General features: G+C 49.5%; 1 protein-coding gene across 1 annotated transcript in view; it reads right to left on the bottom strand.

Annotated features, from left to right (window-relative positions):
- tekt1 (tektin 1) overlaps positions 1-24509 on the bottom strand; it is a 95736-nt gene that overhangs the window by 19570 nt on the left and 51657 nt on the right. The window contains exons 2-5 of the mRNA XM_072469993.1: positions 24155-24320; positions 9679-9807; positions 9096-9239; positions 4246-4468 (exon numbers count right to left, since the gene is read on the bottom strand). Of these exons, the coding sequence (XP_072326094.1) occupies positions 4246-4468; positions 9096-9239; positions 9679-9807; positions 24155-24320 (662 nt within the window). The remainder of the gene's footprint in view (positions 1-4245; positions 4469-9095; positions 9240-9678; positions 9808-24154; positions 24321-24509) is intronic.

A 24509-nucleotide genomic window follows, 5' to 3' on the forward strand; every position in this document is an offset into this window, starting at 1 on the left:
GACACACTGTGGAACGGGAGAGAGCCGGACTGGCTGTGGAACGGGAGAGAGCCGGACCCGCTGTGGACCGGGAGAGAGCCGGACGCACTGTGGAACGGGAGAGAGCCGGACCCACTGTGGAACGGGAGAGAGCCGGACCGGCTGTGGATCGGGAGAGAGCCGGACCCACTGTGGAACGGGAGAGAGCCGGACCGGCTGTGGACCGGGAGAGAGCCGGACCCACTGTGGAACGGGAGAGAGCCGGACCCGCTGTGGAACGGGAGAGAGCAGGACCCACTGTGGAACGGGAGAGAGCCGGACCGGCTGTGGAACGGGAGAGAGCCGGACCCACTGTGGAACGGGAGAGAGCCGGACCGGCTGTGGAACGGGAGAGAGCCGGACCGGCTGTGGAACGGGAGGGAGCCGGACCCACTGTGGAACGGGAGAGAGCCGGACCCGCTGTGGAATGGGAGAGAGCCGGACCCACTGTGGAACGGGAGAGAGCCGGACCGGCTGTGGAACGGGAGAGAGCCGGACCCACTGTGGAAGGGGAGAGAGCCGGACACACTGTGGAACGGGAGAGAGCCGGACCCACTGTGGAACAGGAGAGAGCCGGACCCGCTGTGGAACGGGAGAGAGCAGGACCCACTGTGGAACGGGACAGAGCCGGACCCACTGTGGAACGGGAGAGAGCCGGACCCACAGTGGAACGGGAGAGAGCCGGACCCGCTGTGGAACAGGAGAGAGCCGGACCGGCTGTGGAACGGGAGAGAGCCGGACCGGCTGTGGGTATGGAAGGGCTGGGTGGGACCGACCTACCATTCCTGCTATGGGACGAGGGCCAGGGGGGTAGCATTTCTGCTAAATAAGAAGACGATGTGCACGGTTACGAAGAGGCTTACCGAGCCAGGACGGTACATCACGTTCAGTGCGGTCCTCGACCGGGCACCGTTAGTCCTCGTTAACGTGTACATTCCCAACTGGGACCACACGGAGTTCGTAAAGAAGACCATGGCAGAATTCCCCGGCATAGATACACACCGACCGAGGGCAGCACAGTGGTTAGCACTGTTGCTTCACAGCTCCAGGGTCCCAGGTTCGATTCGGGCTTGGGTCACTGTCTGTGCGGAGTCTGCACATCCTCCCCGTGTCTGCGTGGGTTTCCTCCGGGTGCTCCGGTTTCCTCCCACAGTCCAAAGACGTGCAGGTTAAGTGGATTGGCCGCGATAAATTGCCGTTAGTGTCCAAAAAAGGTTGGGTGGGGTCGCTGGGTTACGGGGATGGGGTGGGGGTATGGACTCGAGTAGGGTGCTCTTTCTGAGGGCCGGTGCAGACTCGATGGGCCGAATGGCCTCCTTGTGCACTGTAAATTCTATGATTCTATGATCATGGGGGTGGGTGGACTTTAATTGTGCACAGGACCGCGGACAGATAGGGGATTCAGCGATGAAGCAGTTCCTCGATGAACTGGACATGCCAGTCGTGGGAGAGGACAGGAAACAGGGCCTGGAAGCACCGCTAGAACTGGGAGAGATCATGGAGAGTATTAGCTCCATGCAGGCGGGGAAGCTGCCGGACCGGACAGGTTCCCGGTGCACTTCTACAAAAGACTTGCGATGCCTCTGGCCCCTGCGGGCGATGTTCACAGACCCGCTGGCAAGGGGCGCACTGCCACCCACACCAGCACAAGCCTCAATCTCACTGATACTTCAAAAAGACAAAGACCCAACAGAATGCGATTCCTACAGACCCATCTCGCTGCTAAACACAGGCGCTAAAATACTGACCAAGATCCAGCCAGAAAGCTGGAGGGCTGCTTACCAGAGGTGGTTGCAGAAGACCAGACGGGCTTTGTCAAAGGCAGACAGCTAAAATCGAACATCAGTCGCCCCCTCAACATGATCATGACCCCATCCGAGGAGAGAATACCCGAGGTGATCGTCTCCCTGGACGCTGAAAAGGCCTTCGGCAGAGTCGAGTGGAAGTACCTCCTCGAGGTGCTGGAGCCATTCAGGCTCGGAACAGGGTTCACTGCCTGGGTGAATCGCCTGCACGACACTCCCACGGCAAGTGTATGGACAAACACCACCAGCTCTCAATACTTCCAGCTGCACAGGGGCGCGAGGCAGAGATGTCCATCATCCCCGCTGCTCTTCGCCCTAGTGATCGAACCACTAGCGATCGCGCTGAGGACGGCAAAGAATTGGAAAGGGATTCGGAGAGGAGGCAGAGAGCACAGAGTCTCACTCCGTGCGGATGATCTGCTCCTCTACATCTCGGACCCGAGAAGCAGCGAGGAAGGAATCATGGCGTTCGTGACAGAGTTTGGAGCCTCCCCGGGCCACAAACTCAACCTGAGCAGAGGAGAGACCTTCCCGGTGAACCCGCAGAGCTGGAGGGGTTGCCGTTTAAACAGGCCCAACAGAAAATACGCTCATGACTACTACACCGGGGTCCACAAGTTTGTTCATATTTATATCTGTTATGTATACCAAAAATTCAATAAAAACATTAAAAAACACAGTGAAGCGATGCACCGGAAAGCATGAGGAGAGCCAGTGAGGATTAAATGGTACAGAGGGGGACAGAAACAGAGAGACCTGGGGTTGTATAGACACAAATCCTCAAAGGTGGCAACACATGAACAAACTTACTGAACTTTGCATTTATTCAGCGAGTGTTGCAAACGTGTACAAAATGATATTGTTGATTTTGTAAAAAAAAAAGCTCATGTTTCTTTTAAATTGACTGTTCAGGGCAGCACGGTAGCACAGTGGTTAGCACTGCTGCCTCACGGCGCCGAGGTCCCAGGTTCGAATCCCGGCCCCGGGTCACTGTCCGTGTGGAGTTTGCACATTCTCCCCGTGTCTGCGTGGGTTTCGACCCCACAACCCAAAGACGTGCAGGGTAGGTGGATTGGCCGCGCTAAATTGCCCCTTAATTGGAAAAAATTAATTGAGTACTCTAAATTTATATATTTTTTAAAAATAAATAAATTGACTGGAGATGGAAAAATGGCTGACAGAATCACCGGGCCTGTGATAACTGCAACCCGGTCATGTTTATAGAAGGTTCCAAGTGGATTGCAAGTAGACAGAACCAGACATGGGAAGACATTTGACATTTGATGAGCTTTTCCACAAGGGTAAACAACTCATTGACAATGGCTTTCTGCCCACGTTCCTGGAAGAACTAGTCATTCAAGTTAATGGCTGAGACATGGTTAACTGCCTCGACTAAAACACTAGGAATCGGACAATTGTGTCCCCCTAGGGGGTCATAACAGAAACATGATTCGACAGTTTGGGGTAGCAGCCAATTTGAACTGCATAAGGTTTGAAAATGAAAATGAAAAAAATGAAATGAAAATCTCTTATTGTCGCAAGTAGGCTTCAAATGAAGTTACTGTGAAAAGCTCCTAGTCGCCACATTCCGGCGCCTGTTCGGGGAGGCTGGTACGGGAATTGACCGGCGCTGCTGGCCTGCCTTGGTCTGCTTTAAAAGCCAGCTCTTTAGCCCTGTGCTAAACCGGCTTTCGCTGCGGACAGCCGTTCGAGCAGGCAGAGAAGCAACCAGGCCTGTGGAAGATAGTTGCAGCCCACAGCTCTCAGCTGATATGCGAGGGCCGGGCGTCTCTCTGCGACCAGGGGTCACAGAGGAAGCTGTCTGGAAGTCAGCTGAAAAAGTGATGGCTGCTCGACCGAGTGTGTCCACCTGGAAACACAAACATTGACTAATCAACAGAAACGGCCGCAACTGCTGAACGCAACTCTTCAACTTCAACCCTTCACTCTAACCAACCAACACTTCACCTGCAAGCTACAGGCCCACAGTGACGTCTGACAGAGACTTATCTGAAACCTCTTTCGGGTTCAACCTGGCTCACCACGCCTAGTGGGATCTAATGCAGGGAGCAGTTTTTGATTTAAAAAAAGGCAAGTCGACTCTGATTAGTCAAGGCGTCGTCATGGGGAATTAAATTTGGTATTCTTGTAAGCTATCCTGATCAGTGCAAGATGGAAAACTTTGATGGCATGTCTCTTTTCCTAAACAGTACTCAGATTGTGTACCACGGCTGCACGTCCAGGTCCAATCAACTGACAGCAAGGCCCGTGTGAGGGTTGAAGATGAGCTGAGTGGTTATGGGCAATGCTACAGAGAAGGAACGAGATGGTCTCGGTGACGGTGAGAACATGGGCTACCCCCTGGGCCAGGAGTTGCTCGGATACGCGTCTCCATGGCACCAGAGCGATTACAGGCACCGACCTTTTTGAGATGCTTTTCCAATTTGCATTTTGCGTCCCTTGTTTCTTGAATGCGAAACCTAAAGGCGCGATTGGCAGCCTCCACCTGTTTCTGCATATCGTCTGCCGTTTGTGACAAGATTCCGTCAATCAGGGAGCGCATAGCAGCCGAGTTATTTTTCTGTTTGTCAGCATTCACAATATTTGTGTTGGTGAAATCCTGCCACTCCTGTGGGGTGACTGAGCTGTAAAAACAGAGGCAAAGATGTTACGGATGGAACGCCAGATCAGAAGACAGCCATTCAGTCCTTTGCTCCTGTTATGTAGGGACAGGTGGAGGCCATTCAGCCCCTCAAGCCTGCTCCCCGATTAATCTGTCCCTCAACTGCAACCCGTTTGTTCGACGTGCTTTGATACCCTGGCCCAATGGAAGTTTAATTTAGTTAAATTAATTTACTTTTATTATCTGCACATGAATGTGCTTTGGGTTGTTATTGAAAATATGGAAAGATGTGTCGTTTGAAACATGGAAGTCTGGCAATATCTGGTCTGAGAGAAACATGAGAGGATACAGGGAAAGATCCCACAAAGGGTTAACAGCAGCTGCCAGGGAAGGATTGTAAAATGCAGATATCCTTGGTCAAGCAGGCTTAGCAAACACACAGGATATTGAATGAAGCCAAAAACAATGGCTCACACCTTCATTGAAAGTAACTATCTTAGTAAGGATCTGGAAAAGAATGGATGAGGTTCAGTTGAATTTGTTGACAATTCTAAGTGTGAAAATTTGCTAATACCAGGTAAATTAAAGAAAACTGGAGACTATCAGTCTACGAGAAACATAATTCAAAGCCAAAATCAAAGTCAAAATTATGAGCTGAGGACACAATTGGAAAATAAAACTATAGAAATGATAGGAACCAAACCAAAAGTAACACCTCTTGAAGTCAAAGCATTTTGAACATCACAAAGGAAACAATGTAATCAGATCTATGAGATGAGGTTATGTCAAAATGAATACTTAGTTGGATTAGAAGGTTTAGATCAAAGATACTTTTTACAATCAAAGTGAAATAAGTTACTTTACAATAAAGTCATAAAAACTAGATAACTGTTAGAAAAATATATAAACCTAGAGACCAGAGCAGGAACTACCAGCACCAGAACTCAGAGGGAGAGAGAGAGAAGCAGAGAAGGAACAAGCAGCTCAGAGTCAGATTACAGTCAGCTCGGTCATGGGAAAGGGACAGGGCAAAGCAGCCGAGCTGAAACAGCTAATACATCTAAGGAAGACTAGAATTTAAAGAGTAGGCAGAGTCAGCTCAGAGTCAGCCGGCAGAGCCAGCTCTCACAGCTCGGTACATGGGAAAGATAGGACACAGCAACCAAGTTCATCAGCGAATACATCTAAAGAAGACCAGATTTTAAGAAGAAGATTGATTGTCAAGTTGGGCCTGAAGGTCCCTTCAACCAACCAGAAGGATCCAGAAGCAAGATCTTTTTACCTTTCTGTAAGGACAGTAATTGCAGCTTTTAAAAGAAAAAATATAATAATAAAATAACTTTAATTTAACCTGAAATAGTGGTTATTCCAAAGTCTACTTTACTTACTTAGCAATGCGGGATCCAGGATCGATGCTACTAAGTGGTAAGTAGATGAAATCTTTGGTGAAGGTATGGGTTATACCGGGGGATAACTTGAAAACATAGTTTGACCTGAATAGCTCCCACTGAAGCCTGTATCGGAGTCGGGGAGTGAGAATCCTTGATCACCATTTAAAACGTCGGTCCTTTTTGGTATAGGGGGACTTCTAAGAATAGTGGTGAGTTTTCAAAAACAGGGTACATTGCCATTCATTAAAAAATATTTAGTTAAGACACGTTTACAAGGAAGGCTTACAAATATTCGCTTGGTGGTAAAGAACTTGAGTATTGCTGAACAAATTTTTTTGTCGAAGTTATTTATCTTGTACTCATCAGGAGAATCGTAAGAATACCAATATCAGGGGCAACAAAAACTTTGTAGTGCATGAGAAGAGAGTACTGATTGGTTGGCAAGTGGACTGATTGATAGAGGTGTTGTCACATGTTGATGGTGGTTGACAGTTAACTGTCAACATTGTTCGAAATTTAAACCAGGCAACTTGTCTCTGGTAAGTCAAGGCTTTGCCCTGTGGATTGAACTGGCCAATGACTTGTTTATTTGGTTTAGCTGAAACAGGCACAATGTGTCTACATGTCATTTCTGTCTTCCCAATCTCCCCCTCCTGACACAAGCACATCTCAAGGGCAGCGGGCAGAGCGGGGTTGCATGATGATGCCAGTGACACTAGTAAGTCGGCCAGGGCTCCCAGCCAAGGAATCGGAATGCTACAGGCGAAGCCTCCACCTCCATCCTGAGGACACACCTACACGTAGCAGAAGACCATGGAAAATCAAGATGGGTGAGGAACACTGAGTGGGCACTGGTGAGATCATTCTCTGGAGCTACGGGGAATGGAAATCTGTCACAGTAAAATGTTCACTATTAAGGCATGTCACACCGCATAGATATGATGGGCTGCGGGATGGGGGAGGGAGAGCTGGGGGATTGGAGGAGGGAGGGGAAAACGGGTAAGAGAAAAGGGGGGAGGGGAATGGTGGCAGAGGGCAGGGCAGTGGTGATCTTCACGTCCACCAGGAGAGGGCGTACTGCAGCAGTGTCTCTCTGCTGAGATACAGTCTTCTGTGGCATATGGTGTCCGTCAACTCATTGAATGACCAACGAAGCCTGGACCACCTTGGACCGTTGCTGGCCTCCTTTCTGGGTCCCCCCCCTCAGCCTGATGGGTGGCCGGGCCTTCAGGGTGCGCTGCAGGCCCCCTGCACACATGGCACTGCCTGCAGCCTGCATTGGCCTTGCTGCCGTGTCTGCCTGCCTCAGCTGCCACGAGCAGAGCGAGGGCAGGATCCACACCAGCAAACATTTATTTATCTGGAAGGAACTGGCGAAGGAGGGAAACCGACAATCAGTTCGGGCTTCCGTCCCGGGACCGTCAAATCTCCCAAACCTCCAATTGGAAAAAAATGAATTGGGTGTTCTAAAGCTTAAAAAAAAACTTAGCTGTGTTTACACTGGGCAATAAATGTATTTCAGAGATGTACTTTGTTTATTTACCGACAAATATCTAAAATGAAACTAATTGGCAGGGGAGAAAATTAGAGCGGAGGAGGGATTGGGCGGGAGTCTCGCTCCGCCAGCCCGGTGTTCCTGGTCGTTCGCTGGCGAAGGGATTTTAATCATCCTGCCGCCTGTCAACGGGATTCCCCATTGTAACCGCCCCCACGGCACCGCAAATCCCGCTGGCGGGAAAATTCAACGATTGCAGAATCCCGGCTATTGGTCCACACACTCGTCCGCTCCGCTTTGATCCCGAGAATGCTTCTTTTTTTTTTATTTTAATGTACCCAATTATTATTTTCTTCCAATTATGGGCAAGCCGCCTGCCCTGCGGGGAGAACGTGCAAACTCCACACGGACAGCGGCCCAGGGCCGGGATCGAACCCGGGTCCTCAACGCCGCAGTCCCTGTGCTAACCACTGCGTCACCGTGCTGCCCAATCCCGGGAATTCTGATGGGATCAGGCACCTGCCCTGAAAACTGAGAAATCCTTGTCCCGCCATTATACTGAAGGTCACTATTGGACCTCCCACTGCTAACTGACTGCCCCTTTTAAAGAGATAGAACAGCCTCGGTGGGCTGAATGGTCTCCTCATGTGCGCTGTATCATTCTGTGTTTCTATAATCGTGCGCCGTTCACAACCTCAAGGTTACAGGCAATGAAGTACAGTCGCTTGTGTAGGAAACGTGGCAGCTGATTTAGACGCACAAGACTCCACAAACAGCAATGTGACCATCACCATGTGATTTCTGATGTTAATTGGGGGATAAACACTGATCGCGATGATGGAGTGAGATTGCAGATCCCAGTGGGAGCAGAAGATTGGTTCCATGCTCTCGTCCACTGGGAACCCTTTCACAGGGGTGACAGCCCTGAGCAGGAGACGTCCCGTTGCCCCTGTGTCTTGCTGATGACCGACAACGATGACCTGGTAAATAGGTGGTTTAGTGGTTCAACCAGTTTAGGTTCATTAGGGTGGTTTTCCAGATATCGAACAGGAGGAATCATCCCTCCTTTTTATTGGAGCTGGGATCTCCACATTCCTGGAGGAAGGGATTGTGACAGCACCATCTCTGGCACCAGTGATTCTGGCTTTTCACAGGCACCTCGTGTCAAATGGGATGGATTCCACAACACCGAGATCCCCTGCTCACCAGAGCAAGTCGTTATTACCATTTACCATCCCGCTGTGGAAATATAATAATAATCTTTATTATTGTCACAAGTGGGCTTACATTAACTCTACAATGAAGTTACTGTGAAAAGCCCCTAGTTGCCACACTCCGGCGCCTGTTCGGGTGCACAGAGGGAGAATTCAGAATGTCCAATTCACCCAACAGTGACTTGTGGGAGGAAACCGGAGCACCCGGAGGAAACCCCGCAGACACGGGGAGAACGTGCAGACTCCGCACAGACGGTGACCCAGCGGGGAATCGAACCTGGGACCCTGGAGCTGTGAAATATATCACTCCCTCCCTAACAGCACAGTGGGTGTACCTACACCATTGAGACTGCAGCGGTTCAGGAAGGCAGCTCACCCACCACCTCCTCAGTGGCAGCTAGGAATGGGCAATAAGCCCTGGCCTGGCCAGTGACACCCACATCCCGGGAAATAACTTTTTTAAAAGTCACTCCATTCCGAGCTCTAGCTCATTAACACGGGTTTATACATCATGCACGTTGAGCAGTGAGAATACGCAGTGACACTTACTTCCCCTCAATCCTGACCACGTTAGGCGAGTAGTCGATATTTGGAGAGTTGTTGGTCAGGTTAGCTGTGAATTTGTCCACTTTGAGAGCAATGAATTTGTCTTTCAGATCCTTCTCCAAGTAAAACTTAGCCGAACGGTTTAGCCTGCAGGTTGAAAGGAGGGAGTTTAGCAGAATATTCTGCGAGTTATCACAAATAAAGGGGAAAGGTCATCTTTTCGGGGTCTTTCATGACCTCAGGATGACCTGAAGCACGCTGGGGCCAACAAACTACTTCTCAAGAGTAGTCACTGTTGGAAATGTAAGGAACACGGCAACCAATTTGCACACAGCACGATCCCACTAAAATAATGCTGATCAACAGATCAGTTGTTTTTCCTGATAAATGTTGGCCACAGGATCGGAGGGAGAACCGACTCACTTTTCTTCCATAGTGGCCTTGGGATCTTTTATTTATTTATAAATTTAGAGTGCCCCAATCTTGGCCAAAAGGGCGAGAAGCGATAGCTTCCCCACAATGTGACCTGTAATTGCAGCACCCCCGGTCCTGGCCAGTCTTTATGGAGAATCGCGCATTGCCTCACCTGAGCTGCTCCCCGGTTTGATCGATGGTGCGTTTCAGAAGAGCCATAATACCCTGGATAACCTCGACTTCCTTCAGCAGTTCCCTTTCCACCTCATCGTGTACCAGATCGATCCCAACTCGCCTTTCTCTGCACAAACCATCCAAAAAACATACATTTCATTGGGAGCGCGGAATTTGAGATTTCCTGCTCTCGATCAGCTATTCCCAGGATTATATTCGTACTGCACCTGGGCGAGTGCAGCTCCAATGACGCTCAACAAGCCCAGCACCATCCAGGACAAGGCAGCCCGCTGGATTGGCACCCCATAGAGAGGGACGTGCGGGAGCAAATGGGACCGCAGGCAATAGACAGGGAGGGGGAGGGGGAGGGGGGGCAGAGAGAAAAAGGGGGGAGGCAGGAAAACGGCCGATAGAGAGGTTAGGGAGCCGAAAACAAGAGCCCAAAGAGACGCTGAAATCAGGATGGGGGAGGGGAGAAGCAGTGGGGGGTGGGGCAAATGATAAAGGGGGGGTAGGGGAGGGGAGGACACCACCCACATGTAAATAGCAGATAACTGCACAATGTACAGTGAGGGACCAGGAAAAGACCCTGAAGCAACGAATGGGGAGGGGTGGGCATCGGGAGGAAAATCACTTGTACATTCTAACCGGCACATTTATCCTGTAACCGACACATTTATCCTGTAACCGACACATTCATCCTGTAGCCGACACATTCATCCTGTAACCGACACATTCATCCTGTAACCGGCACATTTATCCTGTAACCGACACATTCATCCTGTAACCGACACATTCATCCTGTAACCGACACATTCATCCTGTAACCGACACATTCATCCTGTAACCGGCACATTTATCCTGTAACCGACACATTCATCCTGTAACCGACACATTCATCCTGTAACCGACACATTCATCCTGTAACCGACACATTTATCCTGTAACCGGCACATTCATCCTGTAACCGACACATTCATCCTGTAACCGACACATTCATCCTGTAACCGACACATTCATCCTGTAACCGACACATTCATCCTGTAACCGGCACATTTATCCTGTAACCGACACATTCATCCTGTAACCGACACATTCATCCTGTAACCGGCACATTTATCCTGTAACCGACACATTTATCCTGTAACCGACACATTCATCCTGTAACCGACACATTCATCCTGTAACCGACACATTCATCCTGTAACCGACACATTTATCCTGTAACCGACACATTCATCCTGTAACCGGCACATTCATCCTGTAACCGGCACATTTATCCTGTAACCGACACATTCATCCTGTAACCGACACATTCATCCTGTAACCGACACATTCATCCTGTAACCGACACATTCATCCTGTAACCGACACATTCATCCTGTAACCGACACATTCACCCTGTAACCGACACATTTATCCTTATCGAATGTATAAAATGTAAAAACTTCAATAAAAACATTGTTAAAAAAATGATTGACATCCCATCCGCCACATTCAATATGCATCTCCTCCACCACCGACGCACAGGGGCAGCCGTGTGTACCAACTACAAGAGGCACTGCAGGAACTTACCGAGACTCCATAGACAACACCCACCAAACCTAGGACCACTACCAGCTAGAAGGACAAGAGCAGCAGATACCTGGGAACCCCACCACCTGGAGGGTCTCCTCCAAGTCACTCACCACCCTGACTGGGAAATATATCGGCCGTTCCTTCACGGTCGCTGGGGCAACATCCTGGAACTCCCTCCCTAACAGCACAGTGGGTGTACCTACACCTCAGGGACTGCAGTAGTTCAAGAAGGCAGCTCACCACCACCTTCTCAAGGGCAACTAGGGATGGGCAATAAATGCTGGCCTAACCAGCGACGCCCACATACAGAGAGTTAGTAAAAAATACCTGACATGGGATCGAACGCCTGCTGCTCCTGATCAATGTTCAATAACTTCCCCCGGATACTGCGTCGGTGAATGTTGGGTGAGATTCGAACAGGAAGTGATGACTTATCTGTATCTTCACCCCATCTACACGCTTTGGGTCCAAACCCGAAATCTCCTGTAGCCACCTGGGTTGGCCAATTCCTGACATAAAATGGAGAACAGCAAAGGCTGAAGGGAAATTCAGCCAACACAGGCAGAAACCAGCAGGTGCAAGTTTACTGTGTATTAGACTCTGCAAAAGCCCAGACAGCATCGATACCAGCAACCATCTGCATAATAATGTAGCAGCCATCTACATACTAATGAGCGATCCCCGGAACAATCAAAACATTTAGGATAAACAAGGCCAAGCCAGACTCCTCGGTACCAGCAGGAGCCAACACAAAAGAGGTTAACGAACACCTCAAGACCGCCCATCGATCAGGGAACCGCTCCAGTATTGGAGAAATCGAACCAAGCGATTGGAACGAAGTCCAATCACCTAGAACCAGGTACAGGGTCCGCCCCGAAAGGCGGGAAGCCCCTGGGGACTATAAAGTTAAGCCCCAAGTTCAAATCGTTCTTCTTGACAGGGTCACTCAGCAACGCAAACCAACCCTTGACAGTGACCTGTCCAGCTGCCTCCAAAGAACGTAAGTCGCAAGTCAACGCTCGCTACGAGATAGGCGCTCCTAGCTACAAGTCCATACCAGCTTTTGAACCCTGCAGACTCAGAACCCGAACGAAAGGCCATTTGTTCCCCTGACCTGGTGGGCCAGTCCGAAGCTAAGTATAGGTCTGTTAGTTATAGAAATAGCTTAGAAAGTAGAGTTTATGCATGAGTAGCGATTACTGTGTATAATAAATATGCTTTGATTTGAATCTTACTAATTGGTGTATTGAGTTATTGATCATTACTTGAACTTGAACCTCGTGGCGGTATCATAAAGATACCTGGCGACTCGAGAGCAAAGGTTATAAAACAGAGCAATTAAACCAACCAAAAGTTAGCAACATATTACTGGTGACATTCTGACGGGACCCGATCTAGAAGTGGCTTAACCACTCCGGGAGAACCCAAACATTTGAATTAGAGATCCAATTGGGAACAGAAAACCACAAGTGTTCAAGTAGTTCTGATCAATCCTCATAATTCGGAAGTGTGTGTATGCATGCGTAACTAACAGGGCTATAAGGTAAAACTGATAGATTTTTTGTTGCGACAAAACTGTCGGGAGTTTGTATTCCGGAAAATAGCGACAGCCGTACCCGTAATTACAGCACCACCTTAGTTCCCCTTGTTCCAATTTTTAAAAGAGTATTTACAGAGGAAAGATGGCAATGCAGGCAATACAACGCCTCATGAACCCCGAAGAATTCGTGGTCGCAGCGACCAGCAGCAGTAGAGTAGGACAGTGTCCCGTTTGGGAAGAGGAAATCAGAAAGTACCTCAAAGGGAAAGGATGGCCCCTTTGGAGCGAATTCTGTAACAATGAGGAAACAGGTCCCGGGAGTATAGGACATACTTGGTGGGAGAACCTGAGCGAGATTCACAAGAAGAGCTTAGGAAAAGCTCGCAAACCGATGGCAATCGTGTCCTGTTTGGCACAATTGCGACAATTGGGAGGCACAGAGTAGGTCGTTAGGACGCTCCGGAAAGAGATAGAAGGCATACATCGAATGAGCAAGGTCGACGTCAGCGAGGTAGAGAAAGAGAACGTAGAGTTAAGGAGGAAGTTGGCAGCAAAGGACGGAGAGGTGGATGATGCCAAGTGGGCACACCAGTCTTGTCTGGCGCACTTAAGCAGCTTCCAATCCCAATACGAAAAGGCCTATCAGGACACGCAACGTGCAGTCCTGGTACGAGAGGAAACCGAGAAGCAGGTAGAGGCATTACAGAGACAGTGTAGTGACCTGGAGATAGCGTTAAGAGCACTCCATGCTGCCACCACAGAGCAAAGACAAAGCTCACTAGACTACGCAAAGTGCGGGAAGCAGATTGCAGAACTGCAATCTCTGCTTTCAGTTCAAAAAGGATTCCAGGAAACATTTGGATCAAAGTTAGGTGAGAAGACGGCCCTGATTGGGAAGAATTAAACGAGACAGCGCAGAGATATGTTCAGGGAACATGTGCGCAGGGAAAGCCCCAAAAGAGGAAAGCGCCCCAACCCCCCCACGGAGCAGATAGTTCAGGCCCCAATGAACCCAGTCACCACCCACCGCACAGCCACATCGGACGACACGGAATTTCTGTACACCACCCCCTTAACAGTGACCCAATTACGGGACGCGTGCGATAAAATCAAACCGTTCCTCCCCACCTCAGACCCCCACCACTTCTTTGCCAGAGTAAAACAGCAGGCTACCATATACGGCCTGGATGAGCGAGAGCATGTAAAGCTCTCAGTTTTGAGTTTAGACCCTTCGGTAGCAGCAGCCCTTCCCGACCCACAGAATGTAGGAGGAGGCACCCTTGCAGAAATGCATACCGCGATCCTAGACGCGATCGGGTATAACAGGGGTGACCCCGTAGATGGCCTCAATAAGTGCAGGCAAAAGAAAACCGAGCACACCACAGCGTTTGCTGGACTCCTGTGGATCCATTTTGCAGCAGTTTTCGGAGACTTAGACCGCGCCCATTTGTCCCCAGACGACATGGCCAAATGGACCCGCACCCTTATCTCCCATGCCACAGAAACAGGACAAAAAGCTTGTGCCAATTATGATCCCTCAGAGGAGGCTCATAATGAGAAATGGGTCGTAAAAAGATTGTCCCGCACCTGGGAGCAATCTGTTCAAAACAAACCCACGAATAAAAATCCTGAAGCAGGCAGAAGCAGACATACACACAGTAAAATCACACCAGAACCCCGCATGGGTGAATGAAGGCAAGAACAGCCCCCCACAAAAGTCACAGGAGTGTTACAACTGTGGACAGTTGGGACACTTTGCAAGAGAGTGCAATGCCCCACGAGCACACCACAGCGTTTGCTGGACTCCTGTGGATCCATTTTGCAGCAGTTTTCGGAGACTTAGACCGCGCCCATTTGTCCCCAGACGACATGGCCAAATGGACCCGCACCCTTATCTCCCATGCCACAGAAACAGGACAAAAAGCTTGTGCCAATTATGATCCCTCAGAGGAGGCTCATAATGAGAAATGGGTCGTAAAAAGATTGTCCCGCACCTGGGAGCAATCTGTTCAAAACAAACCCACGAATAAAAATCCTGAAGCAGGCAGAAGCAGACATACACACAGTAAAATCACACCAGAACCCCGCATGGGTGAATGAAGGCAAGAACAGCCCCCCACAAAAGTCACAGGAGTGTTACAACTGTGGACAGTTGGGACACTTTGCAAGAGAGTGCAATGCCCCACGAAAGCCACAGAGAGCCCAGCAGACGGGCACTCTAAGTAGGAATAAGACAGAGCCCATTCATAGTGTTAGCACCCGTTCGGATCAGACGGACCTGAACGGAACGGACTGACGGTGTTCGGGCTCCCCCAGTTGGGTCTGCGACACCCTTTGGGATAGGTCCGGCCGACCAGTAGTTGCAGCAAAGATACAGGGGCAGCCCATCGAATTTCTCTGGGACACAGAAGGGTCCTGCACCACAATAAATTCCTCCACCATGTTTCAAAAGGACACGTGGCCCACTACAGCCACCATCACCCTCAGCGGTTCCACAGGCCACTCACAACAGGGACACATCACCGCCCCTGTATCCATTCAAATCGGTAATATCACCACCAAGCACCCCATAGTTTTAGTCGATCTACCCCACACAGCAGAACACATTTTGGGCATAGATTTTATGAATTCCCACAATCTGTCCTTCGATCCAGTCAACCAATGTGTCTGGAGAATGGCAAAATCTGCAAGAGCCCCCGCAACGCTCACCATCGGAGAATATGCAAACAAGATTAGCGCAGTAGGCGAATTTTGGTTTGACCCGACTAAGATTAGCACAGACAAGCAGGTTAGTGCAGTTTTACAAGAGAACAGGACAGCATTCGCGACCCACAAACACGACTGTGGCCGGATGACTGGTTCAGTACAAATCACAGGACCTGACCCTAGACCCCAAAAGCAATACGGATTTCCCCAAGAGGCAGAGGGAGAAATCGCAAAAGTTATCGACAGCTTATTAGAGCAGGGCGTACTTAGATCAGTAGCCTCCACTAATAATGTCCCGATTTGGCCAGTGAGAAAGCCCGATGGATCATGGCGACTGACCATCGATTACCGGGAACTCAACAAAACCACCCCCACAGCAGCCCCCACGGTAGCCACAAGTCCCGACACCATGCTCAAACAGGGACTCAATTCCCGATTCTTTATGGTTTTGGACATCAGTAATGGATTCTGGTCCATTCCATTGGCAAAGGCGTGCCAGTACAAATTTGCCTTCACCTTTAAAGCACAGCAGTACACGTGGACATGCCTGCCACAAGGATTCCACATCTCCCCCTCCATTTTCCACCGACAGCTGGCAAATGGTTTATCGAAATTTTCTCGCCCCGAATGTCTGGTCCAGTACGTAGACGACCTACTACTGCAGACAGACACCAAGGAAGAGCACATCGAGCTTCTGTCCAAACTCCTGGAACTCCTACAGAAAATTGGATGTAAAGTTAACCCCCAAAAGGCCCAGATTTTGGAAAACAAGGTGATATATTTGGGAATTATCATGCACGGCAAACGCGAGATCGAGCATAAAAGGATTGACTCGATTGCTAAATTGCCCCTTCCCCAGAACGTTTCAGCCCTCCGGTCGCTTTTAGGACTGGTCGGCTACTGCCGAAACCACATTGATGGTTTCGCCAGCAAGGCAGCGCCCCTCTCGGACCTCCTAAAGAAAGGAGCCCCCTGGGAGTGGCTTCCGCAACATACGGATGCCGTGGACTCGTTGAAAAGAGCACTCATAGCAGCCCCCGCACTACAAGTTCCAGACCCGCTTTCCCCTTACGCGATAGTGGTAGCGACCACAGACCGCACCCTTTCAGCCGTGCTCCTGCAGGAACGGCACGACCCGTTAAGGCCCGTAGCTTACGCCTCCAGAGTTTTAGATACTGTGGAGCAGGGATTTTCAGCCTGTGAAAGGCACCTGCTCGCAGTTTTCTGGGCAGTCCAGTACTTTTCCTACATTACTGGACTGAACCCCATCATCATTTTGACCGAGCACACCCCCACCCAACTTTTACTGGACGGACGACTTAAGGACGGTACCGTCAGTCAAATAAGACCCTTCTTTTGCAGGGACGGGACATCACTGTTAAACTGTTTTTACAGATGCACCATAGAAAGCATCCTATCGGGCTGCATCACAGCCTGGTATGGCAACTGCTCGGCCCAGGACCGCAAGAAACTTCAGAGAGTCGTGCACACCGCCCAGTCCATCACACAAACCTGCCTCCCATCCATTGACTCCATCTACACCTCCCGCTGCCTGGGGAAAGGGGGCAGTATAATCAAAGTTCCCTCCCACCCGGCTTACTCACTCTTCCAACTTCTTCCATCGGGCAGGAGATACAGAAGTCTGAGAACACGCAAGAACAGACTCAAAAACAGCTTCTTCCCCACTGTCACCAGACTCCTAAATGACCCTCTTATGGACTGACCTCATTAACACTACACCCTGTATGCTTCATCCGATGCCAGTGCTTATGTAGTTACATTGTATATGTTGTGTTGCCCTATTATGTATTTTCTTTTATTCCCTTTTCTTCTCATGTACTTAATGATCTGCTGAGCTGCTCGCAGAAAAATACTTTTCACTGTACCTCGGTACACGTGACAATAAACAAATCCAATCCAATCCAATCCAATCCACAGGACCCGCACTTTCTTAGCAGATAACCTTCAGTACCCAGGCACCCCCCACAAATGTGAAATCATCTCACCGCACCGCAACACAGGCCCCTTTATTGCGAAAACACCCCCCAGAAAGATAGGTAGTTCAACCCAGAGCCCCAAGCACACAGACACGTGCGAACCCATTAGGATATATGTGGATGGATCTTCCACAATATTAGAAGGGAAGCGCATAACAGGATGCGGCATTTACGTCAAGGACGTGCAGGGACACGCCCTGGAAGAAATAGCAATAAAACTTCCAGGACACTTAGGCGCGCAGGCAGCAGAACTTGCGGCCATCGCATACATAGTGGAACACCCAGATTCCTTCCCCAGCCCAGCAGATATATACACGGACAGCCTCTATGTCTGCAACAGTCTTACGGAATTCCTACCCCTGTGGAAAGCAAGAGGATTTGTTTCCGCAGACGGAAAACCCCTCCCTTCAGCCCCATTGCTCCGTCACATTTTAGAAAAAGCCCAGGGCAGGACCTTTTGAATAGATAAAGTTCGTAGTCACCATCGTTCCTCCCCCACTGGAAATGTAAAAGCCGACGCACTGGCAAAAGCAGGTTCCAGGCAGGAATACTTTTAGACACCCCCCGAGAGCGCCCCAGTGAATGCAGTTCAGGTCTCGCAGACTAATATTGAGGATTTAGTGCAGGCCCAGAAGCAGGATAGCAATCTCAGGGAGATTTTGAAAGGAAACTATCCAGCTCCCTACGATCGATTTAAAAATGCTCTGACCACACATGACGGTGTGGTGTTAAAAGACACCCTTTATGTGGTTCCTGAACAGGACAGGAATCAACTGATGTGTTTGTTCCATGACGGTCATGGACATCAGGGAATTGATCCCACTACAGCCCATCTCAGGCAGCTCTGTTGTGGCCTAGTTTAAAAGACGATGTAACTCACTACGTTGAGAATTGCCTTATCTGTGCCCAGAACAATCCGGACAGATATGCCAAAAAGGCTCAGCTTAGTCACACCCGACCCGTTAATGGCCCCTGGACTAACCTCCAGATTGATTATATTGGACCATTGCCCCCTTGCAGGAATGGTTATAAGTATGTACTCGTGGTGATAGACACGTTTATAAAATGGGTAGAAGCATTCCCATCCAGAATGAACACGGCAAAGACCACAGCCAAGATTTTAACCCACCACATCTTTACGAGATGGGGACTCCCCCGCAGCATTGAATCAGACCAAGGCTCCCATTTTACGGGACGTGTCATGAAGAACGTCCTCACGATATTTGGCATTACCCAAAAATTCCACATCGCATACCACCCCCAGTCAAGTGGTATCGTGGAGCGCATGAATCGGACCCTAAAAGCCACCCTCAGAAAAATGGTCCAGCAAAACAACACCACTTGGGACTCAGTCCTCCCTTTTGCGGTGATGTTTTTGCGAAACACAGTTTCCACATCCACCGGTTACACCCCACGCACCCTCATGACCGGACGCCCCCCGAAAGGCACAGAATTTTTATTAGGTTTAGATTTGACCAGCCCCGAAGTGCCGGCCCTCACACACGAGAAAGCAGTCGAACAACTGGTAGAGAATGTTAAAACGGCTCAGCTAGCAGCCGCAGTGAAATTGGGAAAGAAACAAGAAAGAAACAGAGCAAGGCCTGTTTCGATAAGACAGTGCAGGCGACTGAGTTCAGTGTAGGACAGCAAGTCATGCTCTCCGTATACAACCCCAGCACATTCCAGTCACCTAAATATTCGGGTCCGTACTCCATTGCGGACAAAGTAAGCCCTTCCGTCTACAAAATAAAGTTCCCCAACGGAAAGACTGCGTGGTTCCATATCAACCAGCTTAAGGCATATGGACCACAGTCGAACCACACACATCACGTCATGCTCGACGCAGCAGACCACATCCCGCCCACAGCCAACGTAACCCTACCCTCCCCCAACACGTCCAGCCCAGCCACGGACTCAACCTCGACCCCACCCCCGAACTATAGACTCCGCCCCGGAACGCCCACAGACTGCAGCAGCAGAGACAGCGGCTGTGACTCGGACGATAGCCACAGCACGCCTCCCTACTATCCCCATGCGACAGGACCCACACCCAGCGAATCTGACCACGATTCGAGTGATCCCTTCACGATCACTTTCCTCAACAAACCCCACCACCGACCACCGACCTACAATGACAACCCCGACTCCGCCCCCACAGAACTAGACACCACCTTTTGGCACCGAGATAACTCGGCCGGAATGACGAGAGGGATCCCAAATCACACCATGCAGCCCTATCCGCCCTGATACACTCGAGAGTTTGGCACCGGGGAGAAGATGATGACTTTGGGTCTGACTCCCAAAGCGATAACCCCTTTGCGACCCTGTTTGCAACCGATAACTGAGGTGTCCAAATGATGTTTTAAAAAGGAACCGCTTGGGAGAAAACGGTGTCTTTTCTGATGGAACCTGCAGCATGTTGTTTAATGTTGTTTGTTACTGTTAGTGTTAAATGTTGTTTGTGAAATCGGAAATTTTTTCCACGGCCCCGCTCCTTATTTTTCAGCAGAAACCTCTGAGAGCTTGCCTACCCCCATTCATAACTGCCCTTCTGGTTCGAAGGAAGAACCAATACGGCAGCCCCCCCACGATGACTACATTTCTTGCCCGTTGCTGTCGGTTGCTCAGGCAGTGGAGAAACAGCATTGGGACTCGCCCTGCCTGGGAACCCCCCTCTGATCAGCTACGCTCGGGTAGGGCACACACGGCATTGGTCGCCGTCCTACCCGGGGACTCCATCCAAATCTTACCCGTCGCGGCCCAAACGCACCTCATTTCGGCAATTTTCGTTCAAAAAGTTTTGTTTTTGTTTTCAGGTGACCCTTAGGTTGCCAACCTTATGCTATTTACATCCTCAAACATTTGGATGGTAAATCGTACAGTCTGCGAGACGGCTCGCACTGGTTCAGTATTTGTAAGTGTGTCTTGTCCTGAAATTCGGTTTTTGGGAGAAAAAAAATGAGGGAGTCACACATAGTGACCAATTATAGAGGGAGTAATTGGCACTAAAGGACAGACATGCTATCGTACGAGATATTACAACAAGATATGAACAGACACTATGCTTGATCCCACAGAACCCCAGAAGCTCCAGGAACAGAGACAAAGAGAAGAGAAAGAAGAAGAACCATGAGGACATCCTCCGTGTTGCTCATCACCATCATGAACATTTGGTTGCGCGCGAACGCGACCCCCCTGACCCCAACCCCCCCCCAGCCGTTAATGATTCACTTTCCCATAGTACCCAGAGCCCAGTCACAAGCGACACCACACCATCTTGGTGTGCCAGGTTTATAACCTGGTACTCCCTGTCCTACGTGATAGAATCCCTATTGGTATTGGCGATACTCTGCTGCATCGTGCAGACTATTCGTCTGAGAGAATGGAGAAGGAGAGCCTACCACACTCGCACTTCGGTATATAGCATCAGATCCCCTATTTTCGGTTATGACCAGACCCCCGCGATCTATAATAAAGAACAGTCATTTGCGTTCCTTTTTGTGAATAAACAAATGTTTCATGAGCGATTGTACAATCCTGAGCTTGACTGCCAAGCCAAGAAAAATGTGAATAATGCTGCCATGATTTTGTGTGTATTGTTTAGGAAGTTAGTATGATTGAATGTTTGAATGAGTGTAGTTTATTAAGGACAGTTAGAGGTACCGTTTTTCTTATTTTGTAATGCATGGCCCTGTTTTGACATAGCACCACTTAGAATTGTCAGTTAAAAAATTCTTGTATAGTTATGGTCAGTGTGGAGGCCATAGAAGAGTGCTCGCCGGGTCAGGGAATGAAGACAACGCAGTTATGTGATCCTTCACGCTTCGCGTTAGGATCACAAGGAGGGTGTGTAGCCACCTGGGTTGGCGAATTCCCGACGTAAAATGGTGAACAGCAAAGGCTGAAGGGAAATTCAGCCAACACAGGCAGAAACTAGCAGGTGCAAGTTTACTGTATATTAGACTCTGCAAAAGCCCAGACAGCATCGATACCAGCAACCATCTGCATAATAATGTAGCAGCCATCGACATAGTAATAAGCGATCCCCGGGAACAATCAAAACATTTTAAGGTAAACAAGGCCAAGCCAGACTCCTCGGCGCCAGCAGGAGCCAACACAAAAGAGGTTAACGGACACCTCAAGACCGCCCAACGATCAGGGAACCGCTCCAGTATTGTAGAAATCGAACCAAGCGATTGGAGCGAAGTCCAATCACTTGAAACCAGGTACGGGGTCCGCCCCGAAAGGCGGGAAGCCCCTGGGGACTGTAAAGTAAAACCCCCAAGTTCAAATCGTCCTTCTTGACAGGGTCACTCAGAAACGCGAACCAACCCTTGACAGTGACCTGTCCAGCTGCCTCCAAAGAACGTAAGTCTCAAGTCAACGCTCGCTACGAGATAGGCGCTCCTAGCTACCAGTCCATACCAGCTTTGAATCCTGCAGACTCAGGACCTGAACGAAAGGCCATTTGTTCCCCTGACCTGGTGGGCCAGTCCGAAGCTAAGTATAGGCCTGTTAGTTATAGAAATAGCCTAGAAAGTAGAGTTTATGCATGAGTAGCGATTACTGTGTATAATAAATGTGCTTTGATTTGAATCTTACTAATTGGTGTGTTGAGTTATTGCTCATTACTTGAACTTGAACCTCGTGGTGGTATCATAAAGATACCTGGCGACTCTCGAGCAAAGGTTATAAAACAGAGCCAATTGAACCAACCAAAAGTTAGCAACACTCCTTATCCCAACAAAGAAAACCTCAATTGACCACCAGCATTAACAACGTTTTGGGGGAGAAGGTTCCAGATTCCCACCCCCTTTGTGTGAGGAGGTGTTTCCTCACATCACCCTGAATGGCCTGGCTCCAATTTGAAGGTTCTTCCCCCGTGTTGTGGACACCCCCACGCCCCCAACACCCCTGTCTGTCCTGTAGCCATCTGGGATGGCCACTTCCAACTAGGTACAGGGAAACTCGCAAAGCCTAGCGGGTAAAATGGACAAGCCAAGACTCAGGCAGGCTCAGAGCCTGAAATGCATATTCGTAAGCAAGAAGTCCAGACGGTATCGAAACTCCGACCAATTAGCATTTTAATGGGGCCGATTAGCATTTGATGGCCCAGCTTCACCAAAACAAAGGACTGGTACTCGAGCAACCGGGACAGTCCCAGACATTTCGGCGCCACTCCCTGTTCAGGGGAAGCGTAAACAACGGGGTCAGTGACCGCTTGGGACACGCCCAGCCATCCAGATCGCCGCCCACTTATTGGTTAGGAATCGAACGGAGTGATCAGGGATCACACAATTAGTAAGGCCCAAATCGAAGGACCACCCAGAAGAGCGTGAAAACCCACAAGTATAAGAAGAAGAGTTTGCCACATGTTCGTCCTCTGGGGGAGATCGTACTCCGTAAGGGCCACGGGAAAGACAATCATTCCCACCCTGTACATCCCGTGCGGGTTATGACAGCATCATTTCACATTTCTCTGTATTGAACTTCATCTGCCACCTATCCGCCCACCCCACCAAGGTGTCTCCGTCCTTTTGAAGTTCTAAACTGTCCTCTTCACAGCTCACAAAGATTACAAGTTTCATATCATCCACCAGCTTTGAAATTGTGCCCCGTGCAAGTCTCAGAAGAGCAAGGGTCCCAACACTGACCCCTGGGGAATTCCACCACAAATATTCCTCCAGCCCAAAAAAACATCCCTAACCTTTTGTTTCCTGACACTCAGTCAAATTTATATCCATGTTTCAACTCCTTTTTTTCCAGGAGCCATAACTTTGCTCACAAGTCTGTAGCAAAAGCCTTTTGTAATTCCATGTACACCACATCGACAGCCCTGCCCTCATCAACCCTCTCCCTCGGTCACCTCTTCAAAAAACTCCGGCAAGTTAGTGAAACATGATTTTCCCTTCATGAATCCATGCTGGCTTTCCTTAATTAGCCCACATTAGCCCACGTGACTATTCATTTTGCCGTGAATTATTGTTTCTGGAAATTTCCCCACCCACAAAGTTTTACTAACTGGCCAACGTCCGTTGAACCTCGCAAGACGTTTCGAGCATCGTGAATTTCACGAGGGGCCTCTCGCGAGATTCGATGCCCTCGTCCCGGCACCAAGTCAGGTGCAACGAGGCCCCTGAATCGTATCCACGATGTTCGCGATTCTCCAGTCCTCTGGGACCACCCCAGAGAACGTTCCATTAACTTCCTGAATGATTGTCCATCAGTCATTTCCGTACTTGCATCCCTAAACCTCTCTCTGCTCCTTCACATTGTTTTAGCTTCTCATCGTTTAGAAAATACTCGGGAGCCATTTCTCTTAGACTCACAGTAAATCTGATTAGGATTTAGCTGCAATAGCTTCATGCTAAGAATATTTTGTTAAAGCTCAGAGCCTGGGCCTGTCTGCACAAGAATGATAATAAGTTCAAACCACGGTGGGGAGTCAGGGAGAAGAGGGCAGTGGGTCTGCAGCCTGACTCTGGGACAGGGGAGAAGGGGAGAGAGGAACCGCTACACGTTTTGTTTATGATCTCCACGTCAGCTGATCATGTCTAGGATCTAGGTCAGGTTGTGGCCTTTTAGCTCTCTACCTCCTCGCCAAACACCTCTCCATTCCTCCAGCTGATTATTGCCCAGCAGGCACTCCGTACCGGTTTAGGAGACACTGCTGAGCGATACAGAGAAGAGGGTAGAAACTGTCCAAAGCCTTTTCTAAACGCGTCTTATGTCCCATAAGCAGCTCTGTCTCATCCGTGAGCTCTTCGAGCTTGGTGTTCAGCTCTGTCTCCCAGTACGTGACCTCCTCGATCCTCTGGTCTGCAACAACAACATTGTACATTTGTATAGCACCTTTACATCATAAAATTGAATTTAATTTAATTAACTTTATTGTCACAAGTAGGCTTACATTAACACTGCAATGAAGTTACTGTGAAAAGCCCCTAGTTGCCACATTCCGGCGCCTGTTCGGGTACCCCGAGGGAGAATTCAGAATGTCCAATTCAC

This window comes from Scyliorhinus torazame, chromosome 12 (genome assembly GCF_047496885.1).
Source record: "Scyliorhinus torazame isolate Kashiwa2021f chromosome 12, sScyTor2.1, whole genome shotgun sequence".
Classification (NCBI taxonomy): domain Eukaryota; kingdom Metazoa; phylum Chordata; class Chondrichthyes; order Carcharhiniformes; family Scyliorhinidae; genus Scyliorhinus; species Scyliorhinus torazame.